The sequence below is a fragment of the Bombina bombina genome, chromosome 1 (genome assembly GCF_027579735.1).
Source record: "Bombina bombina isolate aBomBom1 chromosome 1, aBomBom1.pri, whole genome shotgun sequence".
In the NCBI taxonomy this organism is placed as follows: Eukaryota; Metazoa; Chordata; class Amphibia; order Anura; family Bombinatoridae; genus Bombina; species Bombina bombina.
The window spans coordinates 1,024,908,579-1,024,934,922 of NC_069499.1; the positions used below are offsets into that span (position 1 = coordinate 1,024,908,579).

General features: G+C 37.9%; 2 protein-coding genes across 2 annotated transcripts in view; one reads left to right on the top strand and one right to left on the bottom strand.

Annotated features, from left to right (window-relative positions):
- Window positions 1-26,344, bottom strand: part of KIAA1755 (KIAA1755 ortholog) — a 243,446-nt gene that overhangs the window by 158,195 nt on the left and 58,907 nt on the right. Inside the window, exons 5-9 of the mRNA XM_053718698.1 lie at window positions 25,311-25,404; window positions 19,582-19,668; window positions 18,821-18,937; window positions 17,476-17,574; window positions 17,221-17,369 (exon numbers count right to left, since the gene is read on the bottom strand). Coding sequence (XP_053574673.1) covers window positions 17,221-17,369; window positions 17,476-17,574; window positions 18,821-18,937; window positions 19,582-19,668; window positions 25,311-25,404 — 546 coding nt within the window. The remainder of the gene's footprint in view (window positions 1-17,220; window positions 17,370-17,475; window positions 17,575-18,820; window positions 18,938-19,581; window positions 19,669-25,310; window positions 25,405-26,344) is intronic.
- Window positions 1-26,344, top strand: part of BPI (bactericidal permeability increasing protein) — a 404,793-nt gene that overhangs the window by 48,728 nt on the left and 329,721 nt on the right. The window lies entirely within an intron of this gene.

The window sequence follows — 26,344 nt, forward strand, 5'->3', positions numbered from 1 at the left end:
TAAGAGATACATTACTCCATAAGACTTGGAGGTAGATTTATCATACGGCGGGCAGACATAATTCACTATAGCGAATCATATCCGCCCTGCATCGCTTAATGCCGACAGCATTTAACATTTCACAAGCAGTTCTGGCGAACTGCTTGTATAATGCCGCCCCCTGCAGGTTGGCCGCTAGCAGGGGGTGTCAATCCACCCGATCGTATGAGACTGGGCGGATTACTGTCTGCCACCTCAAAAGCAGCGGACGAGTTAAGCTTTTTAACTCCTGTTTCCGGTGAGCCTGAAGGTTAGCACGGAAACAGTTACATTCAGGGCCATTCGGCCCTTGTAAAATCGGCCCCTTCGTCTCTGTTCTATTCGTGCTCTTATATTTAATATCTTGTAATTTTTTTATTTTTTTTTTAGTTTATACTTCATCATATGTGAAAATATATATTGATGTTTGTTATTCTGTTACAAGTTTATTACACCTTTAGATGCAATCATTGTTCTTATCATGAAACTAGCAATAAAACTAAGGAGTATATATTTTTAAATATGCTAAAAGATAACTCAGGGGCGTATTATGGCCTAGGCCAACAAGGCTGGTGCCTAGGGAGGCATATTTGGAAGGGGCAGCACATCTGCCCTATCCTCTCTCTAAAAGCCAGCACACAGTACAGTGAGCGATAAAGTGCAGGGTTTTAATTAGAAGACAAGGCACATGCGATGATTAAGGTCGCTCTTCACAGGCAGTGCTCCTTTAAACCGTTGCTTCATTTATAGCCACCGGCATTTTTGCATTGGAAGCGTTCTTGGTGAGAAACTTGCCTGGAGATATGCTTACAAGGTGAGGCTGGAGGAGAAGACCTTGTGCCGATATGCTGCCTTCCCTTGTCAGCTGTGGTGGATCTGCGAGAGCAGTGGTTATTGCAGGACTTAGTAACTAACAGACTGGATGCGTCTGTGCACTGCTTAGATCAGCTTGTGATGTCTAATCGTAAACTTTCAGAGCTAATGTATGTTAGCTACTAATAGCTTTCTCTGCATTCATGTGATGTCTAATCATAAACTCTCAACGCTAATGTATGTTAGCTACTAATAGCTTTCTCTGCATTCATGTGATGTCTAATCATAAACTCTCAGTGCTAATGTATGTTAGCTACTAATAGCTTTCTCTGCATTCATGTGATGTCTAATCATAAACTCTCAGTGCTATTGTATGTTAGCTACTAATAGCTTTCTCTGCATTCATGTGATGTCTAATCATAAACTATCAGTGCTATTGTATGTTAGCTACTAATAGTTAGCTTTCTCTGCATTCATGAACCCACGGAGTAAATAGTAAATGGGCACTTAAAAAGTTTCATTACTTGAATGATGGTAATTACTGTATGTTGTTGCATGTGAAGGGCAGTGATTGTTTCAAAGTGTATTCTTCTTTCTCTTTCTCCCTCCCTTTCTCACTCAACTCTCTTCCTCCATCAACTCACTACCTTCTTTCTTTACCTCCCTCCCTTCTTTCTCTCAACTCCCTCCCTTGCTCCCTTCTTTCCCTCCTTTCTTTCCCTCCCCCTTTTTCTCCTCTCCCTCCCACTTTTCTCTTCTTTCTCTCTTTCTCTCTCTCTTCCTCCCTTATTTTCTTTCCCTCACTTTTCTCCCCTCCCCTCCCCTTCTTTTCTCTCCCTTCTCTCAGGGAGAAAATGGTATGAGATGCATGCAATTCAACCCACTTGTATGCAGGTGTTTTGCTTACCATTTTCTTTTGAATTGTTATGAAATAAAAAACAAAACACATTGTACACGCTGACCCCAAAAAATATTAAGGGGAAAAAAAGGCCTAAAATCTTTGAGGTGGAGGGGGGGGGCAGCAGAATTTTGAGTGCCTAGGGCAGCACAAAACCTAAATACACCATTGAGATAACTTCATGTCACCATTAATAGAGAAGCAAAATAGAAATAAAGCTATATATGGATTTAGTGCTATCAAATAATACAGAAATAACATCAAACATAGATGCAAAAGAACATTTATGTAACAGTGATCATAACATGGTCACGTTTGAAATAACCTTCCATAAGCAGCATTACAAAGGTTCAACCAAGACTTTTAATTTGAAGAAAGCAAAATTCAATGATTTTAGGAAATCATTAAAAAGCATAAATTAGTGCAAAATATTCTCAAATAAAAACACAGAGTAGTATAGATGGAGAACATTTAAAACTTTGTTAAATAAATATACACATCAACACATACCAAATAGTAATACAAGAAAAATAAATAAATCCAAGCCAAAATTCAAATGTGTTAAAAAGAGACATTAGTATAAAACATAGGGCACTTAAAGGGACATTATACACTCATTTTTTTCTTTGCATAAATATTTTGTAAATGATCTACTTATATAGCCCGTGACGTTTTTTTTTTTTTTTTTTTTAATGTATAGTTTTGCTTATTTTTAAATAACATTGCTCTGATTTTCAGTCTCCTAACCAAAACCCAAAGTTTTATGTGAATACCGTCAGCTACCTTCTCCAGCTTGCTCCTGTTTGTGTAAAGGGTCTTTTCATATGCAAAAGAAGGGGGAGGGTCTTATTTGCCACTTGCAGTGGGCTTTCCAACTACCTTTTTAACAGAGCTAAACTGAAAGCTTCTAAGTAAGTTTTTAAACAGTTTTATACTGGATTTTTCAGTATCTGTGCATATTATTCTTTATAGTAGTGTCTATTACATGCAGTTATATGAAAATTGGTGCATACTGTCCCTTTAAAGTATTCAAAAAAAATAGTATGGACTTATTATTCCAAATATATAAGGAATGTAACAAAGCATGCAAAAGAACAATCAGATTAGCCAAAATTGAAAATGAAAGAGATATTGCAAAAGATTCAAAGACAAACCCAAAAAGGTTTTTTAAGTATATAAATTGTAAAAAATCTAAGAAGGAAAATATATAGTTGCATTAAAATGTGTGATGGGTAGCAGACCCGGAAAAGGCTAAGGTGCTAAACCAGTTATTTTCTTCAGTATATACAATAGAGGAACCAGATTGACATTGAAACAAACTAGAACACGCAAGCCTGTAAAAATAGCATGGTATTCTCTAGATGACATCAGGGGAAAAAATGGATAATATCAAGGTAAATAAAGCTCCAGGTCAAGATGGATTACACCCAAGGGTTCTAAGGGAAGTTAGCACTGTTATAGCAAAACCTCTGCTCTTAATATTTCAAGACTCATTATACTCAGGCATAGTACCCCAGGACTGGCGTAATGCTGATCTTGTAGGGTACCACTTTTTAAAAATGGAAGCAGGGCTGATCCAGAAAGCTATAGACCAGATGGTTTTAAGAGTAATTGATCATTTGAAACAAATCTAATTAGATTATATGAGGAGGAGGAAAAAAAACATTATATGAGGAGAAAAAAACATAGAAAAAAGTGAATCAGCTGATATGTTTGCATTTTGCTAAGGCTTTTGATACAGTGGCACACAAGAGGTTATTGTACAAAAATAATGGGACTGGGAATAGCTGAAAATGTTAACTCATAGATAAATAACTGGATAAAAGACAGAGATCAACGTGTTGTAGTAAATTAATCATACTCACATTGGACAAAAGTAATTAGTGGAGTCTCCCAGGGTTTTGTGATGGGCCCTGTTCTTTTTAATATTTTTATAAATGACTTGGAGGAAGGATTAAATAGCAACATTTCTATTTTCACAGATTCTACAAAGCTGTGTAAGGTGATTAGGTCAGAGCAGAATGTAATTGCAGGAATGGGCTGGTAAACGGCAAATGAGATTTAATACTGGTAAATGTAAGGTTCTACAAAATTTGTAGGCAATCTATAATTTAAATGGGACTAGACTTAGCAGACCAAAGGAGGAGAAGGATTTAGGCATACTTATAGATAACAAGCTAATAATGAGTGTGCATTGCAAGGCAGCAGCTTCTAAGGCTAATAAGATACTAGCATGTATTTAAAGAGGCATACATGAAAGGGAATAAAGCATAATACTGTTGCTGTATAAATCCCTGGTTAGACCTCACCTCGAGTATGGAGTGCAGTTCTGAATACCAATTTAAAAAAAGGGACATTGCAGAATTTAAAAAGTTAATAGAAGAGCAACAAAACTAATAAGGGGAATGGAGGATTAAAACTATGAGGAGAGGGTAGCCAAATTGGGTCTGTTTACTCTAGAAAAAAGGTGCATGTGCGGTGATATGATCACTTTATATAAATATATTCAAGGCCCATATACAGAGATGGCAGAAGAGCTGTTTATTCCAAGACATTTGTTTGTAACATGAGGTCACAATTTAAGGCTAGATGAAAGGAGATTTAATCTCCAACAATGTAAATGTTTTCTCACAGTAACAGCAATCAAACATCTTGCCTAAAAGGTAGTGACTGTCAATACCTTAGATACATTTGTGGCTAAAACCAGAATTCAGGGATAAAACCCCAAACATTTTCATTCATGATTCAGCTAGGGCATACAATTTTAAACAACTATCCAATTTACTTCTATTATCAAATTGTCTTTGTTTTCTTTTTATCCTTTGTCTGCAGTACTATATGGCAGCAGGTTTGCAACAATGTGATACATTAGCAAGAGCACTAGATAAGCCTGATGAAACAGCTTGTTGCTGAGAAACGCGTCGCTTGTTTTTATTGTTTTACTAAGTAAAGTATTACTATTTTTTACAAACACTTGCTATTGTGTATTATTTGGACCTACTCTGGTCCCCTGGATTTTTGCTGATTGCCTCCTGTGAGAACCTTGCCATAGTCTGTTGGGTGACTGTATTGATCCCTTCCTGCCTGATTAGCATCAATGGAGATGCTTTTCTAAATGTGAGTATATTTTCAAATATATACAACATCATCATCTGGTTCCAAACTGTACTAGGCCATATAGGCACCTCTGTGTCTGCTTATCTTTTTATCATAGAAACATACCACTCTATCCAAGAGGTCGGTCTGCTGGGTGACTGTGATTGATCCCAGACTGCTTCTGTTGCACTAACTGGAGTGCTTCCAAAATTGTGAGTTTGCATTGGCATCATTAAATCACATCCACTCTGCTGAACAAACAATATTGGGCCATGTGGCGCATCTGTCTCTCTTATGTTTTATAGAGCACTGTTTCCTGTCATGTAGTGCTCCAGACATGAGCACACTACCTATCTAGATATCTTTCAACAAAGAATAACATGGGAACAAAGAAAGTTTTATAATAGAAGTAAATTGGAAACTTTTTTTAAATTGTATTCTCTATCTGAATCATGATAGAAAATGTTTATGTTTCATGCCCCTTTAATGTAAGTTCACCAAAAAAAAGAGCAGAAAGGAAGTTTGTTCGCATGGCATTGCTTTTGGCGTATATATTGAATGGAAACTCCAACTTTCTGTCTTGAGTTCAATAAAGAGTGTGATTTGTGCAACTAACAAATTGCACGTTGCAAATATTTTGTGAAACAAAATATTTGTGAAACAAAAGTAACACTTTCATCTCGCCTTTGGTTGGGCGAGACTGATTTAAGGCAGCTTAGCTGATTGTTTTGTTATTATAAAATTGTGTTTGCTCTCTTACAATCATTTGTTGAAAAGCATAGGCTCAGGAGCAGCAATGCACTATGGGAAGCTAGATAACAATTGTTTGCTACATATATATGTATGCCTCTTGTCAGCTGTCACTGGCTTAGCTAGGTCCTGCTAGTGCATTGCTGGTCTGGAATTGACTTCACCTACATGTTATTAAACCTTGTTGCCCGGATTAAAGGGATATTTTGCTATTTGTTTTGTGATTCAGACGGAGAATACAATTTTTTAAAAAGTTTTCAATTTATTTCTATTATCAAATTTACTTTGTTCCCATTATATTTTTATTGAAGAGATACCTAGGTAGTTGTATGAAGCACTACATGACAGGACATAGTGCTGACATCTTGTGCTCCTGCAAATGGGTAATATTCTTGCAAAACCGCTGCCATATAGTGCTCCAGAAACGTACATGCTCCTTATGCAGCGGATGTTGCTATCTACCCCTGTACTTTCCGGCTCTTGGTCATAAGACCGCTGCTCCTTAACTCGACCACCACCTCTGAGGCAGCAGACAGCAATCAGCTCGATCGGATACGATCGGGTTGATTGACATTCCCTGCTAGCCCCCGATTGGCTAGCAGGGAATGTCAATTTCACCAGAAATGCTTGCGCATTGATTAATGCCGACAGCTTATGCTGCGGATCATGTCCGCCTGCACATTGATAAATCTACCCCTATGTCTCTACTTTTCAACAAAAGATACCCAGAGAACAATGAAAATTTGATAATAGAAGCAGTAGCAGACCTACTCAACAGAGGGCCCTGGTGCAAAGTTTTTTGTGCCCCCCCCCCCCCCCGGTAACTCAGTAGTAAGCAATAGTAATAATATACATGCTGTGATGTTTAATGATTTTGAGGACACAGAGATGGTCCTGCAACCTGCACTAATAAAGAATTGTACATATTCTGCACATACCTATGTATAGACTGGCTGCCACCGCACCTGCTGCACTAATGGCTGTTCCGCTCCTGAATTGAAGTAAATTAGAACGTTGTATAAAATTCTATGATCAATCTGAATTATGACAGGAAATAATGGGTTTCGTGTCCCTTTAAACACATTCGGCTAGATTACGAGTTGTGCGTTAGGCTTAAAAAGCAGCGTTGGCCGGTCCCAATGCTGCTTTTTAACGCCCGCTGGTATTACGAGTCTTGCAGGTACAGGTGTACCGCTCACTTTTTTGGCCAGACTTGGAAATACCGCAAATCCACTTATGTAAATTGCGTATCCTCTTTTTTTAATGGGACTTGCATAGCGCCGGTATTACGAGTCTGACAAAAAGTGAGTGGTAGACCCTCTCCTGTCAAGACTGGTACCGTATTTTAAAGTCAGTAGTTAAGAGTTGTACACTACAACGCCGTAGCATAAAACTCTTAACTAAAGTGCTAAAAAGTACACTAACACCCATCAACTACCTATTAACCCCTAAACTGAGGCCCCCCCACATAACAAACACTAAAATAAATTTTTTAACCCCTAATCTGCCGAACCGGACATCGCCGCCACTATAATAAATATTTTAACCCCTAAACTTCCGTACTCCCACATCGCAAACATTAGTTAAATATTATTAACCCCTAATCTGCCGTCCCTAACATCGACGCACCTACCTACATTTATTAACCCCTAATCTGCCACCCCCAACATCGCCGCCACTATATTAAAGTTATTAACCCCTAAACCTAAGTCTAACCCTAATCCTAACACCGCCTAACTTAAATATAATTAAAATAAATATGAATAAAATTACTATAATTAACTAAATTATTCCTATTTAAAACTAAATACTTACCTATAAAATAAACCCTAAGGTAGCTACAATATAACTAATAGTTACATTGTATCTAGCTGAGGGTTGTTATTTTTTACAGGCAAGTTTGAATTTATTTTAACTAGGTAGAATAGTTATTAACTATTTAATAACTACCTAGCTAAAAGAAATACAAAGTTACCTGTAAAATAAAACCTAACCTAAGTTACAATTACACCTAACACTACACTACAATCAAATTATTTCCCTAAATTAAATACAATTAAATACAATTAAATTAAATTATCTAAAATACAAAACCCCCCACTAAATTACAGAAAATAATAAACAAATTACAAGATTTTTAAACTAATTACACCTAATCTAATCCATCTAACAAAATAAAAAAGCCCCCCCAAAATACCCTACCCTACACTAAATTACACTAAATTACAAATAGCCCTTAAAAGGGCCTTTTGCGGGGCATTGCCCCAAAGCAATCAGCTCTTTTACCTGTAAAAAAAAAGTACAAAACCCCCCAACATTAAAACCCACCACCCACACAACCAACCCTAGAAAGGTAGAAAAAATCCTATTGACTGATTGGATCAGCCAATAGGATTGAACCTCAATCCTATTGGCTGATTGCATCAGCCAATAGAATTTTTTCTACTTTAATTGCGATTGGCTGATAGAATTCTATCAGCCAATCGGAATTGCAGGGACGCCATCTTGGATGACGTCACTTAAAAGTACCTTCATTCTGTGTTAGCCGTCAATTGAAGATGATGCTCCGCGTCGGATGTCTTGAAGATGGACCCGCTCCACGCCAGCTGGATGAAGATAGAAGATGCTGTCTGGATGAAGACTTCTGCCCATTTGGAGGACCACTTCGCCCGGCTTGGATGAAGACTTCTCCCGGCTTCGTTGAGGACTTTGGCCCGGTTGGATGAAGAATTCTCCCAGTAAAGTGATCTTCAAGGGGTTAGTTTTAGGTTTTTTTAAGGGGGTATTGGGTGGGTTTTAGAGTAGGGTTGGTTGTGTGGGTGGTGGGTTTTAATGTTGGGGGGGATTTGTAATTTTTTTTACAGGTAAGAGAGCTGATTACTTTGGGGCAATGCCCCGCAAAAGGCCCTTTTAAGGGCTATTTGTAATTTAGTGTAGGGTAGGGCTTTTTTATTTTGAGGGGGCTTTTTTATTTTGTTAGGGGGATTAGATTAGGTGTAATTAGTTTAAAAATCTTGTAATTTGTTTATTATTTTCTGTAATTTAGTGGGGTTTTTTGTACTTTAGATAATTTTATTTAATTATATTTAATTGTATTTAATTTAGGGAATTAATTTAGTTATAGTGTAGTGTTAGGTGTAATTGTAACTTAGGTTAGGTTTTATTTTACAGGTAACTTTGTATTTCTTTTAGCTAGGTAGTTATTAAATAGTTAATAACTATTCTACCTAGTTAAAACTAATTCAAACTTGCCTGTAAAAAATAACAACCCTAAGCTAGATACAATGTAACTATTAGTTATATTGTAGCTAGCTTAGGGTTTATTTTACAGGTAAGTATTTAATTTTAAATAGGAATAATTTAGTTAATTATAGTAATTTTATTTAGATTTCTTTAAATTTTATTTAAGTTAGGGGGTGTTAGGTTTAGGGTTAGACTTAGGTTTAAGGGTTAATAACTTTAATATAGTGGCAGTGACGTTGGTGGCGGCAGATTAGGGGTTAATAAATGTAGGTAGGTGGCGTCGATGTTAGGGCCGACAGATTAGTGGTTAATAATATTTAACTAATGTTTGCGAGGCGGGAGTGTGGCAGTTTAGGGGTTAATATGTTTATTATAGTGGCGGAGACGTTGGGGGCAGCAGATTAGGGGTTAATAAATGTAGGTAGGTGGCGGCAACATAGGGGATGGCAGATTATAGGTTAATAAATATAATGTAGGTGTCGGCGATGTTGGGGGCAGCAGATTAGGGGTTCGTAAGTATAATGTAGGTGGCGGCGGTTTCCAGAGCAGCAGATTAGGGGTTAATAATATAATGTAGGTTGTGGCGAAGTCGGGGGCGGCACATTAGGGGTTAATAAGTGTTAAGATTAGGGTTGTTTAGACTCGGGGTTCATGTTAGGGTGTTATGTGTAGACATAAAATGTATTTTCCCATAGGAATCAATGGGGCTGCGTTAAGGAGCTTTACGCTGCTTTTTAGCAGGTGTTAGACTTTTTTTCAGCCGGCTCTCCCCGTTGATTCCAATGATGGAATCGTGCACAAGCACGTTACACAAGCTCACCGCTAACGTAAGCAGCGCTGGTATTGGAGAGCAGTAAGGAGCAACATTTTGCTCAACGCTCACTTCTTGTCTGGGTTGTAAAAACTCGTAATACCAGCGCTGTCTGTAAGTGAGCGGTGAGCATAAACTGCTCGTTAGCACCGCACAGCCTCTAACGCAAAACTCGTAATCTAGGTGATTGTTTTATCCAATTAAAAGTGCAATAATAACATGTTCTAACTCATTAGAGCATTTTCTTTTTGCACTTTTATAACCCTTTAACATGGAATTGACAAAAATCGAGGTTTGATCAAGTAAATCATATTTAAAAGGACCAGTGTATATCTATATGGCAGAAACCAGGTGTTTTTTGAGTCACACATATAGTTCTAGGGCGGCATTTCTGCTTGAACCCATCATCAATCTGTTTGTATGAACTAAGTTTAGGCTATTTGCTTTCACACAACCAGCCTCAAAAACGTGCTCGTGCACGATTCCCCCATAGGAAACAATGGGGCTGTTTGAGCTGAAAAAAAACCTAACACCTGCAAAAAAGCCGCGTTCAGCTCCTAACGCAGCCCCATTGTTTGCTATGCGTAAACACTTCCTACGTCTGCACCTAACACTCTAACATGTACCCCGAGTCTAAACACCCCTAACCTTACACTTATTAACCCCTATTCTGCCGCCCCCGCTATCGCTGACCCCTGCATATTATTATTAACCCCTAATATACCGCTCCGGACACCGTCGCTACTTACATTATCCCTATGTACCCCTAATCTGCTGCCCTAACATCGCCGACCCCTATATTATATTTATTAACCCCTAATCTGCCCCCCACAACGTCGCCTCCACCTGCCTACACTTATTAACCCCTAATCTGCCGAGCGGACCTGAGCGCTACTATAATAAAGTTATTAACCCCTAATCCGCCTCACTAACCCTATAATAAATAGTATTAACCCCTAATCTGCCCTCCCTAACATCGCCGACACCTAACTTCAATTATTAACCACTAATCTGCCGACCGGAGCTCACCGCTATTCTAATAAAAGTATTAACCCCTAAAGCTAAGTCTAACCCTAACACTAACACCCCCCTAAGTTAAATATAATTTACATCTAATGAAATTAATTAACTCTTATTAAATAAATTATTCCTATTTAAAGCTAAATACTTACCTGTAAAATAAATCCTAATATAGCTACAATATAAATTATAATTACATTGTAGCTATTTTAGGATTAATATTTATTTTACAGGCAACTTTGTAATTATTTTAACCAGGTACAATAGCTATTAAATAGTTAAGAACTATTTAATAGTTACCTAGTTAAAATAAATCCTAACCTAAGTTACAATTAAACCTAACACTATACTATCATTAAATTAATTAAATAAAATATCTACAATTACCTACAATTAAACCTAACACTACACTATCAATACATTAATTAAATACAATACCTACAAATAACTACAATGAAATAAACTAACTAAAGTACAAAAAATAAAAAAGAACTAAGTTACAAAAAATAAAAAAATACTCCAAGCCCCCTAATAAAACAACAAAGCCCCCCAAAATAAAAAATGCCCTACCCTATTCTAAATTACTAAAGTTAAAAGCTCTTTTACCTTAGCAGCCCTGAACAGGGCCCTTTGCGGGGCATGCCCCAAGAAGTTCAGCTCTTTTGCCTGTAAAAAAAACATACAATACCCCCCCCCAACATTACAACCCACCACCCACATACCTCTAATCTAACCCAAACCCCCCTTAAATAAACCTAACACTAAGCCCCTGAAGATCTTCCTACCTTGTCTTCACCATACCAGGTTCACCAATCGGTCCTGAAGAGCTCCTCCGATGTCCTGATCCAAGCCCAAGCGGGGGGCTGAAGATGTCCATGATCCGGTAGAAGTCTTCATCCAAGCGGGGCAGAAGAGGTCTTCCATCCGATTGAAGTCTTCATCCAAGTGGGGCAGAAGAGGTCTTTCATCCGATTGAAGTCTTCATCCAGGCAGCATCTTCTATTGACATCCATCTGGAACGGAGCGGCAGCATCCTGAAGACCTCCGGCGCGGAACATCCATCCTGGCCGACGACTGAATGACGAATGACGGTTCCTTTAAATGACGTCATCCAAGATGGCGTCCCTCGAATTCCGATTGGCTGATAGGATTCTATCAGCCAATCGGAATTAAGGTAGGAATATTCTGATTGGCTGATGGAATCAGCCAAACAGAATCAAGTTCAATCCGATTGGCTGATCCAATCAGCCAATCAGATTGAGCTCGCATTCTATTGGCTGTTCCGATCAGCCAATAGAATGCGAGCTAAATCTGATTGGCTGATTCCATCAGCCAATCAGAATATTCCTACCTTAATTCCGATTGGCTGATAGAATCCTATCAGCCAATCGGAATTCGAGGGACGCCATCTTGGATGACGTCATTTAAAGGAACCGTCATTCGTCGTTCAGTCGTCGGCCAGGATGGATGTTCCGCGTCGGAGGTCTTCAGGATGCTGCCGCTCCGTTCCAGATGGATGTCGATAGAAGATGCCGCCTGGATGAAGACTTCAATCGGATGGAAGACCTCTTCTGCCCCGCTTGGATGAAGACTTGAATCGGATGGAAGACCTCTTCTGCCCCGCTTGGATGAAGACTTCTACCGGATCATGGACATCTTCAGCCCCCCGCTTGGGCTTGGATCAGGACATCGGAGGAGCTCTTCAGGACCGATCGGTGAACTTGGTATGGTGAAGACAAGGTAGGAAGATCTTCAGGGGCTTAGTGTTAGGTTTATTTAAGGGGGGTTTGGGTTAGATTAGGGGTATGTGGGTGGTGGGTTGTAATGTTGGGGGTTGGTATTGTATGTTTTTTTTACAGGCAAAAGAGCTGAACTTCTTGGGGCATGCCCCGCAAAGGGCCCTGTTCAGGGCTGGTAAGGTAAAAGAGCTTTTAACTTTAGTAATTTAGAATAGGGTAGGGCATTTTTTATTTTGGGGGGCTTTGCTGTTTTATTAGGGGGCTTAGAGTAGGTGTAATTAGTTTAAAATTGTTGTAATATTTTTCTTATGTTTGTAGATATTTTTTTTATTTTTTGTAACTTAGTTCTTTTTTATTTTTTGTACTTTAGTTAGTTTATTTCATTGTAGTTATTTGTAGGGATTGTATTTAATTAATGTATTGATAGTGTAGTGTTAGGTTTAATTGTAGGTAATTGTAGGTATTTTATTTAATTAATTTAATGATAGTATAGTGTTAGGTTTAATTGTAACTTAGGTTAGGATTTATTTGACAGGTAATTTTGTAATTATTTTAACTAGGTAACTATTAAATAGTTCTTAACTATTTAATAGCTATTGTACCTGGTTAAAATAATTACAAAGTTGCCTGTAAAATAAATATTAATCCTAAAATAGCTACAATGTAATTATAATTTATATTGTAGCTATATTAGGATTTATTTTACAGGTAAGTATTTAGCTTTAAATAGGAATAATTTATTTAATAAGAGTTAATTAATTTCGTTAGATGTAAATTATATTTAATTTAGGGGGGTGTTAGTGTTAGGGTTAGACTTAGCTTTAGGGGTTAATACATTTATTAGAATAGCGGTGAGCTCCGGTCGGCAGATTAGGGGTTAATAATTGAAGTTAGGTGTCGGCGATGTTAGAGAGGGCAGATTAGGGGTTAATACTATTTATTATAGGGTTAGTGAGGCGGATTAGGGGTTAATAACTTTATTATAGTAGCGCTCAGGTCCGCTCGGCAGATTAGGGCTTAATAAGTGTAGGCAGGTGGAGGCGACGTTGTGGGGGGCAGATTAGGGGTTAATAAATATAATATAGGGGTCGGCGGTGTTAGGGGCAGCAGATTAGGGGTACAGAAGGATAACGTAGGTGGCGGTGCATTGTGGTCGGCAGATTAGGGGTTAATAAGTGTAGGTAGCTGGCGGCGATGTTGTGGGGGGCAGGTTAGGGGTTACTAAATATAATATAGGGGTCGGCGGTGTTAGGGGCAGCAGATTAGGGGTACATAAGGATAACGTAGTTGGCGGTCGGCAGATTAGTGTATTTTAGAGTACAGTAGTTAAGAGCTTTATGAACCGGCGTTAGCCCAGAAAGCTCTTAACTACTGACTTTTTTCCTGCGGCTGGAGTTTTGTCGTTAGAGTTCTAACTCTCACTTCAGCCACGACTCTAAATACCGGAGTTAGAAAAATCCCATTGAAAAGATAGGATACGCAATTTACGTAAGGGGATCTGCGGTATGGAAAAGTCGCGGCTGAAAAGTGAGCGTTAGACCCTTTTTTGACTGACTCCAAATACCAGAGTTAGCCTAAAACCAGCGTTAGGAGCCTCTAACGCTGGTTTTCACGGCTAACGCCAAACTCCAAATCTAGGCCTTAATGTCTCACACACCAAAACTGTCTAAGGTTTTTTTCTGAATGTTTATAAACCAATGTTTATATTTATATTGTTACATGTATAGCTAAAACTGCTTCAAATAGCATAACAGCTTGAGGAAAACTATTAAAACTAAGCTGTCCACCAGTTGTATAAACAAAATTGTGACAGAAAATGTAATTAACGATTTAAAGCTAATGATAATCAGTTTAGAAAACACATCAGCCAACACTTAGTATTTACAGATTTACGAAATAATAAAAACAAAAGCAGAACATTGTACTCTGTCAAATGTATTGTTGATCTAAAAAGATAGTCAGCACCGCTGATTTAATAAACCGTTATGCATCAGCACCATCACAGCACAATTTGTGAGTTCCCAGCATTCACATCTTAGTCCTGCAGCCAGCTTGACCCTCTGCTGTGGGAGTCAGAAGCAGGAGGAGGCATCTGTGTCTGTTCCTGCAGGCCTGTGTGCTGAAGGTTGCTTGTTGACAAGAGCAATGTGTTTCAGGAACATGTAATGAGCAGCATTTAACACCCATCACTTCCCACAGCGAGCCAGCTCTGCTTGTCATTTAATAGCACATTGCTGACCTGAACACAACTGTGCTGCAGTGCCATCTAGTGGCAAAAATTAGAAACACTTAATTCTATAGAAGATTAAAGGGACATTCCGGTTAAAATTTTATTGCACATAGATGAATTACATCTTTGAATAGAAACTTTCAATATACATGTATTGGCAAAAATGCTTCTATTGAAATTATAACTGTTTTATTGTTAACATTTTTCTCTGCACGTGCATGTGAAGCATAACTAGATATTCTCAGTGCACCACCATTTTAAATGCTGCAGCTTCTCAAAGCTCCAGTGGGAATTGTATCATGTCAGCGAGTAACAAATTTAGTCATTACCAGATGGTAGCACCTTAGGCTCTCTGAGCAAATGCTGTGTTTAAAATGCTGGTGCACGGTGCTAACTTAAATACACATTTGAAACAGCTATAGTTTTTATTAGAAGCATTTTTTGATAATACTGTACATGTATATTACAAAAATGCTTCTATTCAAAACTGAAATGTATCCATGTTGATTCCAATTTTGTCTGGAATGTCCCTTTAAAGGCCTCATGGCCAAATGATAAAACCTGCTATCATTTTTATTATTGCCCAAATGTCCCTTGGTAACTATGTTTTAAACATCTGCAAAATGGGTTAAACTCACAGTTAAAATCTTGCTCAGGAAATGCAATATATTACTGTACCTCTCAGGGAAGACATAGCCAATAAGTCAATTAGGAGTGGCATACATACGTACTTACCAATAACCAGCCATTTTCCTACATTTTTGGCAGTGTGCAAACATATGTTAGCCCCTTTGCTTCTGATAAATAGGTTATCACAAGTTTGTGTGATACCAGAAACATTACTCTGGTAATCTGATGGACTGAAAAGATCACTACTGATGAAGCAAGCAACATGCATGTTATACTGAGTGCACTTACTGCCTAAACTTAATTGTTTCCTTACAATATAATCTTTAATTAGAATTTTACACTGCTCCCCCCTATATCTCTGACATTGTCTCTAGATACTCTCCATTCCATCCCCTTCACTCTGCTCACAACCTCCTTCTTTGCTCCTCTCTTGTTACCTCTTCACTTTTCCATTTACAAGACTTCTCCATATTGGCCCCTATCTTGTAGAATTCTGCCTCGTTCCACAAGACTCTCCCCTAGTTTTGAAACTTTCAAAAGTTCCTTAAAGACTACTTTTCAGGGTTGCATATAATGTACACTAATATTTTCTTATCTTAGTTCCTCTCCTCCTTTTATCATCCCTTTGAACCCCCCTAACACGTAAGCCTATGAGCCCAGCTATTTTGTAGATCACCTTCACAAGAGCTGATTTACAACAGTGGAACCCTTGGGAGAGCCCTCTATCCATTTGTCTCCCATAATTGTTACCTTGCATATTAACCTATATTTAAAGTGCTACAGAATCTGTTGGCGCTCTACAAATAACCGATGACGATGATATTACACTCCTCTAACTTTATGGAGAATCGGACTACATACTATCATTTCCTATCCGGTCCCAGATTACAAGTGGTGGGCTATTGATGGTGCAGGGTCCGCTATTCATATCACAATCCTGTGCTAAGAATAATGCACAATCTTTTATTACAAACCAACCGTAGAAAATATTTACCAGAGAATACTAGAACATCTCTCAAATTACAATTGGTGAGTTATGTATTAAATAGGCTATAGCTAGATATATATTTAACACACCTTCTGCTTAGAACTCAAACAAAGCCATACTTGAGTTTTTTTAGAATTACCCATAGAAGTCTATTATGTGAGGGATTTAGCACGGAAGTAAAAATGGAACCATTATAGATTGCGTTCTAGCTATGTTAGCGCTACAATTTTTATGCTCCACTTGCAATCTAGGCCATTTCACCAATCAGCAAGTGCTACCCAGGGTACTGAACCAAAAATTGTCTGGCTCCTAAGCTTACATTCCTGATTTTTCAAATAAAGATACTAAGAGAATGAAGAAAATTGATAACAGGAGTAAATTAGAAAGTTGCTTAAAATTGCATGCTCTATTTGAATCATGAAAGAAAAATATTTGGGTTTAATATCCCTTTAAATTTAAATTGTAACTTATATAACAGTATCAGTTGTGTACTTGCCTGCGAAAAGCTCACTGCTGATAGGTACTTTCTACTAATGTTCTGTGAACGTTAACAGGAACTACTATCAACCAATTAACATTAACAGGAAGTACATATCAGCCAATGAGCATTAGTAGGAAATGCCTATCAACCAATGAGGATTAAAAGGAAGTATACAACTGATACAGCTCAATTAGCTCCAGTTTTGAAACAAAGTAGAATTTTTTTCCATGCAAGTTTGTCAACTGTAATTATGTTCAGGATATTTATTATATTCTTTGCTCAAAAATCAAGACATTGACATAGATTAATAAAATATCTCTAGAATGATATCCTGTCATATACTTTGGCGGTGACAACTGTGTTCTTAAAGTGATTTAATGCATTGCCATTAATAGGTGTATTGCATTTCAATGTGTATTACTGGATGAAAACTGTATAATAACAAGCAGCAACATTTGTGAGAAATGAGTGTTAAGCTGGTGGTGAGGATGGGGTGCACAAACCTGACATCTTGTGAGCAGTAGAAACGAGTGACTTCCTTGCGGAGTCGGGCAAGTGTAGTCCCTCCCTCCCTCTGGAGAGATACTAGACGTGAGTCACTTAGCACCATCTTCATGAGCTCCCGGTATTGTCTCATTTTCTCTTCTGCTTCCTATGCCAGACAGTACAAGCTTAGTCATGACTGAGACACATGCATTGCCGTCTTTATACTCCATATTCTATAGTTCTCTAGTCAACCACCTTAACAAGACACCTACCTGAGAGTCCTGTGGTATGCTGCCATCTCCCAGCTCCTGAATGGAGTTCTGCAGTAACTCAGAGGCCTTCCTCAGGTCTGCTAGAAATGCATCCAACTTCTGAATCATAAAAAATAAGTGAAATGCACACATGGGAATAATGAAGTTTTACAGTTCAAGTCGTAATGTTCATGCATGTGCGACATCTGCATTTAAAAGAAAGTTTCTAACAAACTAGAGTGCAACCTTGCAATATCTTTTTTATTTATAATCTCATAATTAAAACAGGAGAATCAGTCATATCCCCTAACATGCCAGATTTTCATGATATCTTAAAGGGATATAAAAGTCCAAATTGGAATGTGCATTGGTGCATTTCAATTTTAAGCAGAACCATTTTTGCAATATACGTCCATTATCAAAAATGCTTCTAGTAAAAGTTATTGGGGTTTTGTGGCATATGTACATATGCTGTGAGGACCTGTGCAGCAGTATTTAAGCCCAGAGGGCTGGTAATGGTGTGTATTGTGTCTTTGAAGACTTAATTTCTGTCATACAAGTGCTGACTCTCTGAGAAGGTGAGGGTTTGATTTCTGGTCAAAGAATATGTGCATATGCAGCTGAAAAACAGTAATAACTTTTACTAGAAGCATTTTTGCTAATGGAAGTGTATTGCAGAAATGCTTCTATTTAAAACTGAAATACACCCATGCAAATTTCAAATTTGACTTTTCTATCCCTTTAACTAGAGCACAGGTGAAATAATCAACAGGTTAATAAATATGGTTACTGATCTACTGATTATTTCACTTGTGTTCTAATGACGATATCATTAAAATCTGGCCTGTTAGGGGAACTTGAGGACTGGAGTAATGAAAAACTACTTTACACTAGAAGAGCAAGGGTTGAGAAAATGGAAAAACATAGATTATTGAGGCCATATGGATTTTTCAAATTTGTTTCAGTCAAATTTGCTTAAACTGTAACTTTAATCCCACATGGAAACACAGTATATGACTGTTATTATTTCATGCAGTCTGGTTTCATTGCAATAATATGGCAAATGCATTTGGAACTACAGAGGAGGTTTCTTGTCATTCTAAGGTTGCAGAGGTTTTTGGATCAAATAAATAATCTACTCTTCTTACCTACATAAGCTTTACAAGATACAGTCAAGTAAATGATCCTTTTGCAGAATTACAGTTATTGAAATATACACCAATGATGCACATTAAGAAGCACACAACATGCGTGTGTTTAGAACATGCATGGCAAAACATGCAGCTGGAGAGGGATGCTGTGACTCCACAATAAGTTCTGCCTTATTCAATCATAGAGACAATCCAAAGCTTGTGCTAATGGGCACCTGGTAGAACTGGACCCATTCGCTGTGACAGTAAGGGAAGGTGCCCCCAAGGTCCCAGGTCAGCTGCCCAATTTCCACGTACCGGCTTAAAGACTTCAATGAAGTCAGAATTTCCACCTATAGGATAGAGAGAAGGAAGTGACATTCGTTAAACTGTTTTGTTTTCTCACAAACCTGTATTTTTCTAAGGGTAAGTCTGCAGTGCAGGGAGAGGCTGTGCAGTCAGTTCCAGCTGTCTGACTCAGCCAATCATAAGGGGAGTTGAGAATTATGCAAGTGGTTAAATGGGAGATTCTGTTCATATGCAAAGGCAAGTGGTGTCTGAGACAACTTTCCAATCCTTCTTTACCTCACTGTAGAAAAGGGGCTAAAAAGGGTTGGAGTGGTTCTTGAAGAACCTGAGCCTAGAGACTAGAGACATTAAAATCTTGTGATTTGTTCATGTCTAAAACAGGACAACATAATTACTACCATTCAAGAGGCTTATCACATACCTCTATCGGGCTAGATTACAAGTGTAGCGCATGCGATAGAGCAGGTGCTCTATCTGACACAGGCAATAATACAATTGATAAGCCAATCAGGATCAGCATACAAATATATTCTCTAATCAAAAGACAGCTTTGGGACATAGGACTGCATGAAGTGCACAATTTTGAGGGGTTACTCACATACTGTGAGAAGGGAATTTGTTTTAAAATGCTAATGAAATACAGCTTTTAATTTAGAATACATTTTAAAAACATATGTAAAGTAGTCACCTGCAGTCCCGGCATCCTATCCAGCTGGGCTGCTGCCTCTTTTTCTACCAGTATCAAAATGCTCTGAATAGAGCCAGTACAGGAGGCCTGTAAAGAATCAAAAGGAGAACAAAAGGGAATTTAAAAATACACATCATCATTCACAGTAATGTCTGTCTAGAGCCACTTCACGAGACCTGGAAAGAATCAAAAGGAGAACAATAGGAATTTTAAAATATGCATCAAATGTCTGTCTAAAATTTTAATTTACAAGTAAAAAGTGAAGACACTCACACTCACACACATATAAATATACAGTATAAATGTATATAGATAAATCCCACAAGTATCTGCACTCTCACTACCAGGTAGTCAACGACCAGGGTGCTTAGTCAGGATTAAATTTCAATAGTAAAACATATAGACTGCACTCACTGGATTTGTGAAGAAATAAAATAGATTTATGTTTTTATATCATAGTGATGTTTCGGGATCCACAGACCCCTTCCTCAGACCTTGTCTGAGGAAGGGGTCTGTGGATCCCAAAACGTCACTGTCAGGTCCGCCAGACCTTGATACATATACCCCAATAAATCTATTTTTTTTCACAAGTCCAGTGAGTGCAGTCTATGGGGCCAATTTAACAATGTCTGGTGGACATGATACGCTGCAGCTTATCATGTCTGTCAGAATCACTGAATGCGGACAGCTTACGCTGTCAGCATTCTGCATTGCACAAGCAGTTCTAGTGAATTGCTTGTGCAATGTCGCCCTCTGCAGATTCACGGCCAATCGGGTTGATTGCTGTACGCCGCCCAGAGGCGGCGAATCCAGTTAGGGAGCAGCGGTCTTAAGAAGGCTCAAGCGGAAACAGGGCGAGTTTGCCCCTATTCGGGGCATAGTAAATCGTCCACATTATGATGTACTATGTATATACATATATATATATATATATATATATATATATAATCCTCTCTTGTTACCTTCTTACTTTCCTACCAAGAGGACTTTTCTAGAACTTTGCCTCTTTTGTAGAATTTTATGATGCACTCCACAAGACTCGATGAAGGTTACAAAGCTGCAAAATGCTTACAAGTTAGACTTACCTATTTCCCTAGTTTCCCACCTCATAACCCTTTTTTCCCCCTCAGTTTATCTTATACACCCTGTGCCTGAAACACAAAGGACCAAGGGGCATATTTAAACCAAGGCTGGAACTACAGCTGGTGCAACAGCTCAAGAGCCTGAGTGCTGGGGAGGCAAAAGCCAAACAAACACCCCCCCTCATGAGTTATCAAGTACTGTTCGGTTAGTCATGAGGAGGGGTGTTTGTTTGGCACAGCAGGAACACAGGATACAGTGTGGAGCATTGTTCAGTCTGTAATTATGGACTATCACACGCCTAGTAACACTGTATGCTTGTACCTGAAACCCTTAGCGATTTATGTGAGCAGTTACATGTGCTTTTAATAAATTAGGAATCTGCATCCAGCATCCATGAGCTTTTTGTATCCGGTTTGCCTTGGGTCTATATGATAAAGCTTATATTCTAGAGCTGTTGAAGCTCTAATAATTGAGAGTACCCTTGCTCTATTTTTATTCATCTGGGATCTGAATGTTGTAACAATATCACGATATGATGAGATCCTCTTCTTGCTTTTGAGGAAACATCAAATGAACTATTTCTATAATTGAGACTGTTGCAATCTTCATTAACAGGACACATGCACATGGAAAATTCTTTGACGTATTGGTTTGTATATTCTGTGTGGTGGTTTTGTGCACATGTTATTTTATTGTTTATTCTATTATTCTTTTGGGTTTAACCACATTATTGTGATATTTTGTATTGCCAATAAACTTTTTACGACAAGATTTTAGAGAAAAACAAAGTCGGATGAAAGCATTAACACAACGTTAACTAACACAAAACGACTGACTGCACGCATTGCACAAAATATTTAATTGGAAACCTGGTACTAGAATGGAGCTGTAAACTACTTTTACCTGTTGACAATGGGCTAGTTTCCTTTAAGGTGATAAAGTTTGGAAACTGGTGGTAAAAACATTTATCTCTAATTAAAGTCTATGGGGCAAATTTACCAAAGTGCGAGCGGACATGATACGATGTAGCGTATCATGTCCGCGACACATTGATAAATGCTGACAGCATACACTGTCTTTGGTAACATCTAGACATGTGCAAATATCTAGGATTTATAATTAGTTAGCTAAATGCATTTAGAAAATGGCCTTTAGTGGAATTCCTCTCTTTCCATCACTGGATTTATTAGGGAAAAAATCAACACACAAATATCTGTGCAGATCCCACTTTTCTTAATAAATCTGCCAACGTAAAGAGCAAAATGCTGCAGAGAGCTGCCATTTTTAGATTTTTTTTTACCTAACTAATAACAAATCCTGAATATTTGCACATTTAGTATTATCTTGAAACACATTTACTAAGGGCCTGAAGATCTAAAGCTCTCCGCTCTGGCTAGATGATCTAAGACATCTCATCAGCGCTATGAGGTCAAAGAATTTTAGAAAGGCACATTATTTTAACAGAGTCCTGGATGTAGGAGACACCTACATTGCAAAATAATGTTAAAAAACCCCCAATGATTTTGCAAGATTTCTCTCCATGCCAGCAATTTTTTGATTATCAGATCTTAAAAGAGTATTAAACTCATAGGAAATGTTTAAAAGGCCAATTCTTGTTCTATAGCCTAATTTCTTTTGTGTATGTCAGATGACAATATACAAACTCATAAACTGGAATCAGTGAAAACAACTATCCAAACTTTACTGATGTTTTAATAAAGACAAAAAATATATATATTTGAAGGCTTTTGCTAGAACCTTGCAAATGGTGGTATTTAGGAGCACAAAATAAAAGTAGTTTTTACAGACTCAAAAAAACATACCACTGCATGAGGATAGTTAGGTTGCAATAAAAAAAATTGTATTTTTGAGTTGCTGTACAAAAAAATCTCTCTCTCTCGCTCTCTCTCTCAAGAATGTAAAATAGAATGTAATATAAAAAAACTTTGCAATATACTTAATTATTTTGCCCCCTTTGCTGTAATTTAAAAGTGTATAATTTCCAGTTGTTAGAATTTAAAGTGCACACTGCATACTTAACAAGGATATCCCTGCTACATATCTGTTCCTAAGTGGCCTCAGCATAAGTCATAAGATAAAACACTGCAAAAAATGTAAGATGTTCTACCAAGGCTAGTAACAAGGTTGGATCAGTTCTCATTTGCAGCAAACAATGTATCTATATATTCAGAAATTGTTCACATTTGATTGACATGCTCATTTATTGCAAGACTAGATAAAAGTCTTGTAATTACCAGGTGTTTTATATCCCACCAATGGGAGAGCAACAACTCCCTGAGTGTTCTACTAATCATTAGAGTATGGGGACACACATCAGAAGATACTTTATTGAAGCACGCTCACACTCAGGGGAGACAATCTCATACTCAATTAGTATGTTGTCTTACAAGAAAACAGCTTTTGGATGTTTAAATGTAGCCTCAAGTATCAGAAATAGGGTTATCACCCAACTATAAGAAAAACATATCTAATGGCTTTCAACAGAAAATCACCATTAACGTCTATGGAGATTTTTGTAGATAAAATATCAGATACGTTTTCCTAAAGATTTGTGATTGACCCATATGTTTTTACTGGCATGTTTGCTATTTTTAAGATTCAGCTTAATGCACATAATAAGTAATAAAATAAATACAGATATAAGGCTCATATTCTGAATCTTCTTCCAGATGTATCAGAACATAATTTGAAAAAAATGACCATTTAAAATCAGATTTAGCATCTTTAATTTTAGAAGTATGCTGTATAACTTATTATGTAAATATTTTCATAACTGGGGTATTTTTTCCCCCCTGAAGAAAATGGCAACCCTAATAATAACACAATTTTCACAAGACTTCTCAGACCTTCTCATCTGAGCAGAGAGCATTAGATCATCTCACCTGGGCAGAAAGCATTAGATCATCTCACCTGAGCAGAGAGCTATAGATCATCTCACCTGAGCAGAGAGCATTAGATCATCTCACCTGAGCAGAGAGCATTAGATCATCTCACCTGAACAGAGAGCATTAGATATTCTCAACTGAGCAGAGAGCATTAGATCATCTCACCTGAGCAGAGAGCATTAGATCATCTCACCTGAACAGAGAGCATTAGATCTTCTCACATGAGCAGAGAGCATTAGATCATCTCACCTGAACAGAGAGCATTAGATCTTCTCACATGAGCAGAGAGCATTAGATCATCTCACCTGGGCAGAGAGCATTAGATCATCTCACCTGGGCAGAGAGCATTAGATCATCTCACCTGAGCAGAGAGCTATAGATCATCTCACCTGAGCAGAGAGCATTAGATCATCTCACCTGAGCAGAGAGCATTAGATCATCTCACCTGAACAGAGAGCATTAGATATTCTCAACTGAGCAGAGAGCATTAGATCATCTCACCTGAGCAGAGAGCATTAGATCATCTCACCTGAACAGAGAGCATTAGATCTTCTCACATGAGCAGAGAGCATTAGATCATCTCACCTGGGCAGAGAGCATTAGATCATCTCACCTGGGCAGAGAGCATTAGATCATCTCACCTGAGCAGAGAGCTATAGATCATCTCACCTGAGCAGAGAGCATTAGATCATCTCACCTGGGCAGAGAGCATTAGATATTCTCACCTAAGCAGAGAGCATTAGATCATCTCACCTGAGCAGAGAGCTTTAGATCATCTCACCTGAACAGAGAGCTATAGATCATCTCACCTGAGCAGAGAGCATTAGATCATCTCACCTGAGCAGAGAGCATTAGATCATCTCACCTGAGCAGAGAGCATTAGATCTTCTCACCTGAGCAGAGAGCTTTAAATCATCTCACCTGAGCAGAGAGCTTTAGATCATCTCACCTCAGCAGAGAGCATTAGATCATCTCACCTGAACAGAGAGCTTTAGATCATCTCACCTGAGCAGAGAGCATTAGATCCTCTCACCTGAGCAGAGAGCATTAGATCATCTCACCTGAGCAGAGCATTAAATCATCTCACCTGAGCAGAGAGCTTTAGATCATCTCACCTGAGCAGAGAGCATTAGATCATCTCACCTGAGCAGAGAGCTTTAGATCATCTCACCTGAGCAGAGAGCTATAGATCGTCAGTCCCTCAGTGAAAGTCTACCTTACACTGTAACAACACATACTGTATATGATTTAAAAAAAATGCTAATTCCATGTCAGGCAATCTCACCCACATAAAGTCAATCTTACTCACTTTAAATCAGTTTAATCCTATTTTTCTCTGCAAAATAGAGTCTTATCGACTTGCACCTAATAAATGTTAATAGGGACTTACTTCCAAAGAGCAGATAATCTTCTTATATGTCATTTTTAGGCAAGGCCACTAAATATCACAGTTTCTCCTTATTAATGATTTAAGAACTGCCAGAGCAACGCAGCCATAATGTGTAATGTGAGGGATTGCAACAGTACAGGGAGTTTCCAGTTGGTTTGAGATGATTGTGTAATTGTGGCTCCCTGCAGCTCATGGCTGGGACCTCTGTGCTAACTGTCTGAATCATAATTTGTTCTGATTGCACTTGAGTGAGAGATGAAAACATGTCTGAAATGAGTTCTGCAGATAGTAATACAAGGTTTGAAAATGAGCCGTGTTATTCACTTATGCAAATCCTGTAGCGTCCTCACCTGCACAGACTGCAGAGCCGCATACAGACAGGGAGAAGGGGCCTGCTTCCTGGCATCCACTAAAATCAGCAATCCCAGGTCTTTAACCTCCTTTCTGGCAGAGAGAATATATAAATGTAATTAGTATTTTATTGTGAAATTCCTGTACAAGGAATTTACCACAAATACTTATAGAAGATCAGGAATTAAAGTGATGGTAAATTTCAGACTATAAGAATGTTGCAAGTAAAACCACATTTTTTTTTTAAACAGTGTATATATATTTTATAATAAAAGATTTATAATCCTTATTGGTTTGTCTGTTCCTCCATCCCCCTTAATTTCCTCTTTTGGCTGGGTTGTGATGTATAGAGCAGTCACATCCACTCTCTACATAGGCTTTCTAATGGCTATAATGGACTTCAAGATTGTCAAATGACACACACGCTGATTGGATGTTCACTTAAATTGTCATTAAAAAAAAAAAGTTCATCCAAGTGGGATGGCATAACATTGAAATAGAAGCATTACTATATGCACTAATGTAACCCATTAACAGATGGATTAAAAACAGAAAAGGTACACATATACTTTTTTAACGGAAAAGATTAAATATACTTAAGGTTTACCATCACTTTAAATATGTTTTTTTTGGCATGAAAAGGGTTTAAAGCGTTATTTTTAACATTAAAGTTGCTATAAAATGCATTTTTATGTACAAAAATATCAATGATAGAGAGGGACGACTTTGGTTAAGTACAGGGGCATAAAAAAAAATGAAGTACCATTCAAAATAATTTATTTTCAATGTAGTAAAAAAGAAATTGCTTTGGTGACAGGTTAACTATGAATTATAGTATAGGTTTTTTTTTTTACATTTTGTTTTAGATGCAACAAAGATAAAAATTGACTTTCATGTTTCAGAAATGTCATTTATTTTCCAGGACATGGAAGCAAATTATTTGCCTACAATGAGTTATACACTTTGAAATTATATGAAGCACTGGGAGCATTAGGGTTATAAAAAGAAGTAGGAGGATTTACAGGGAGAGGTT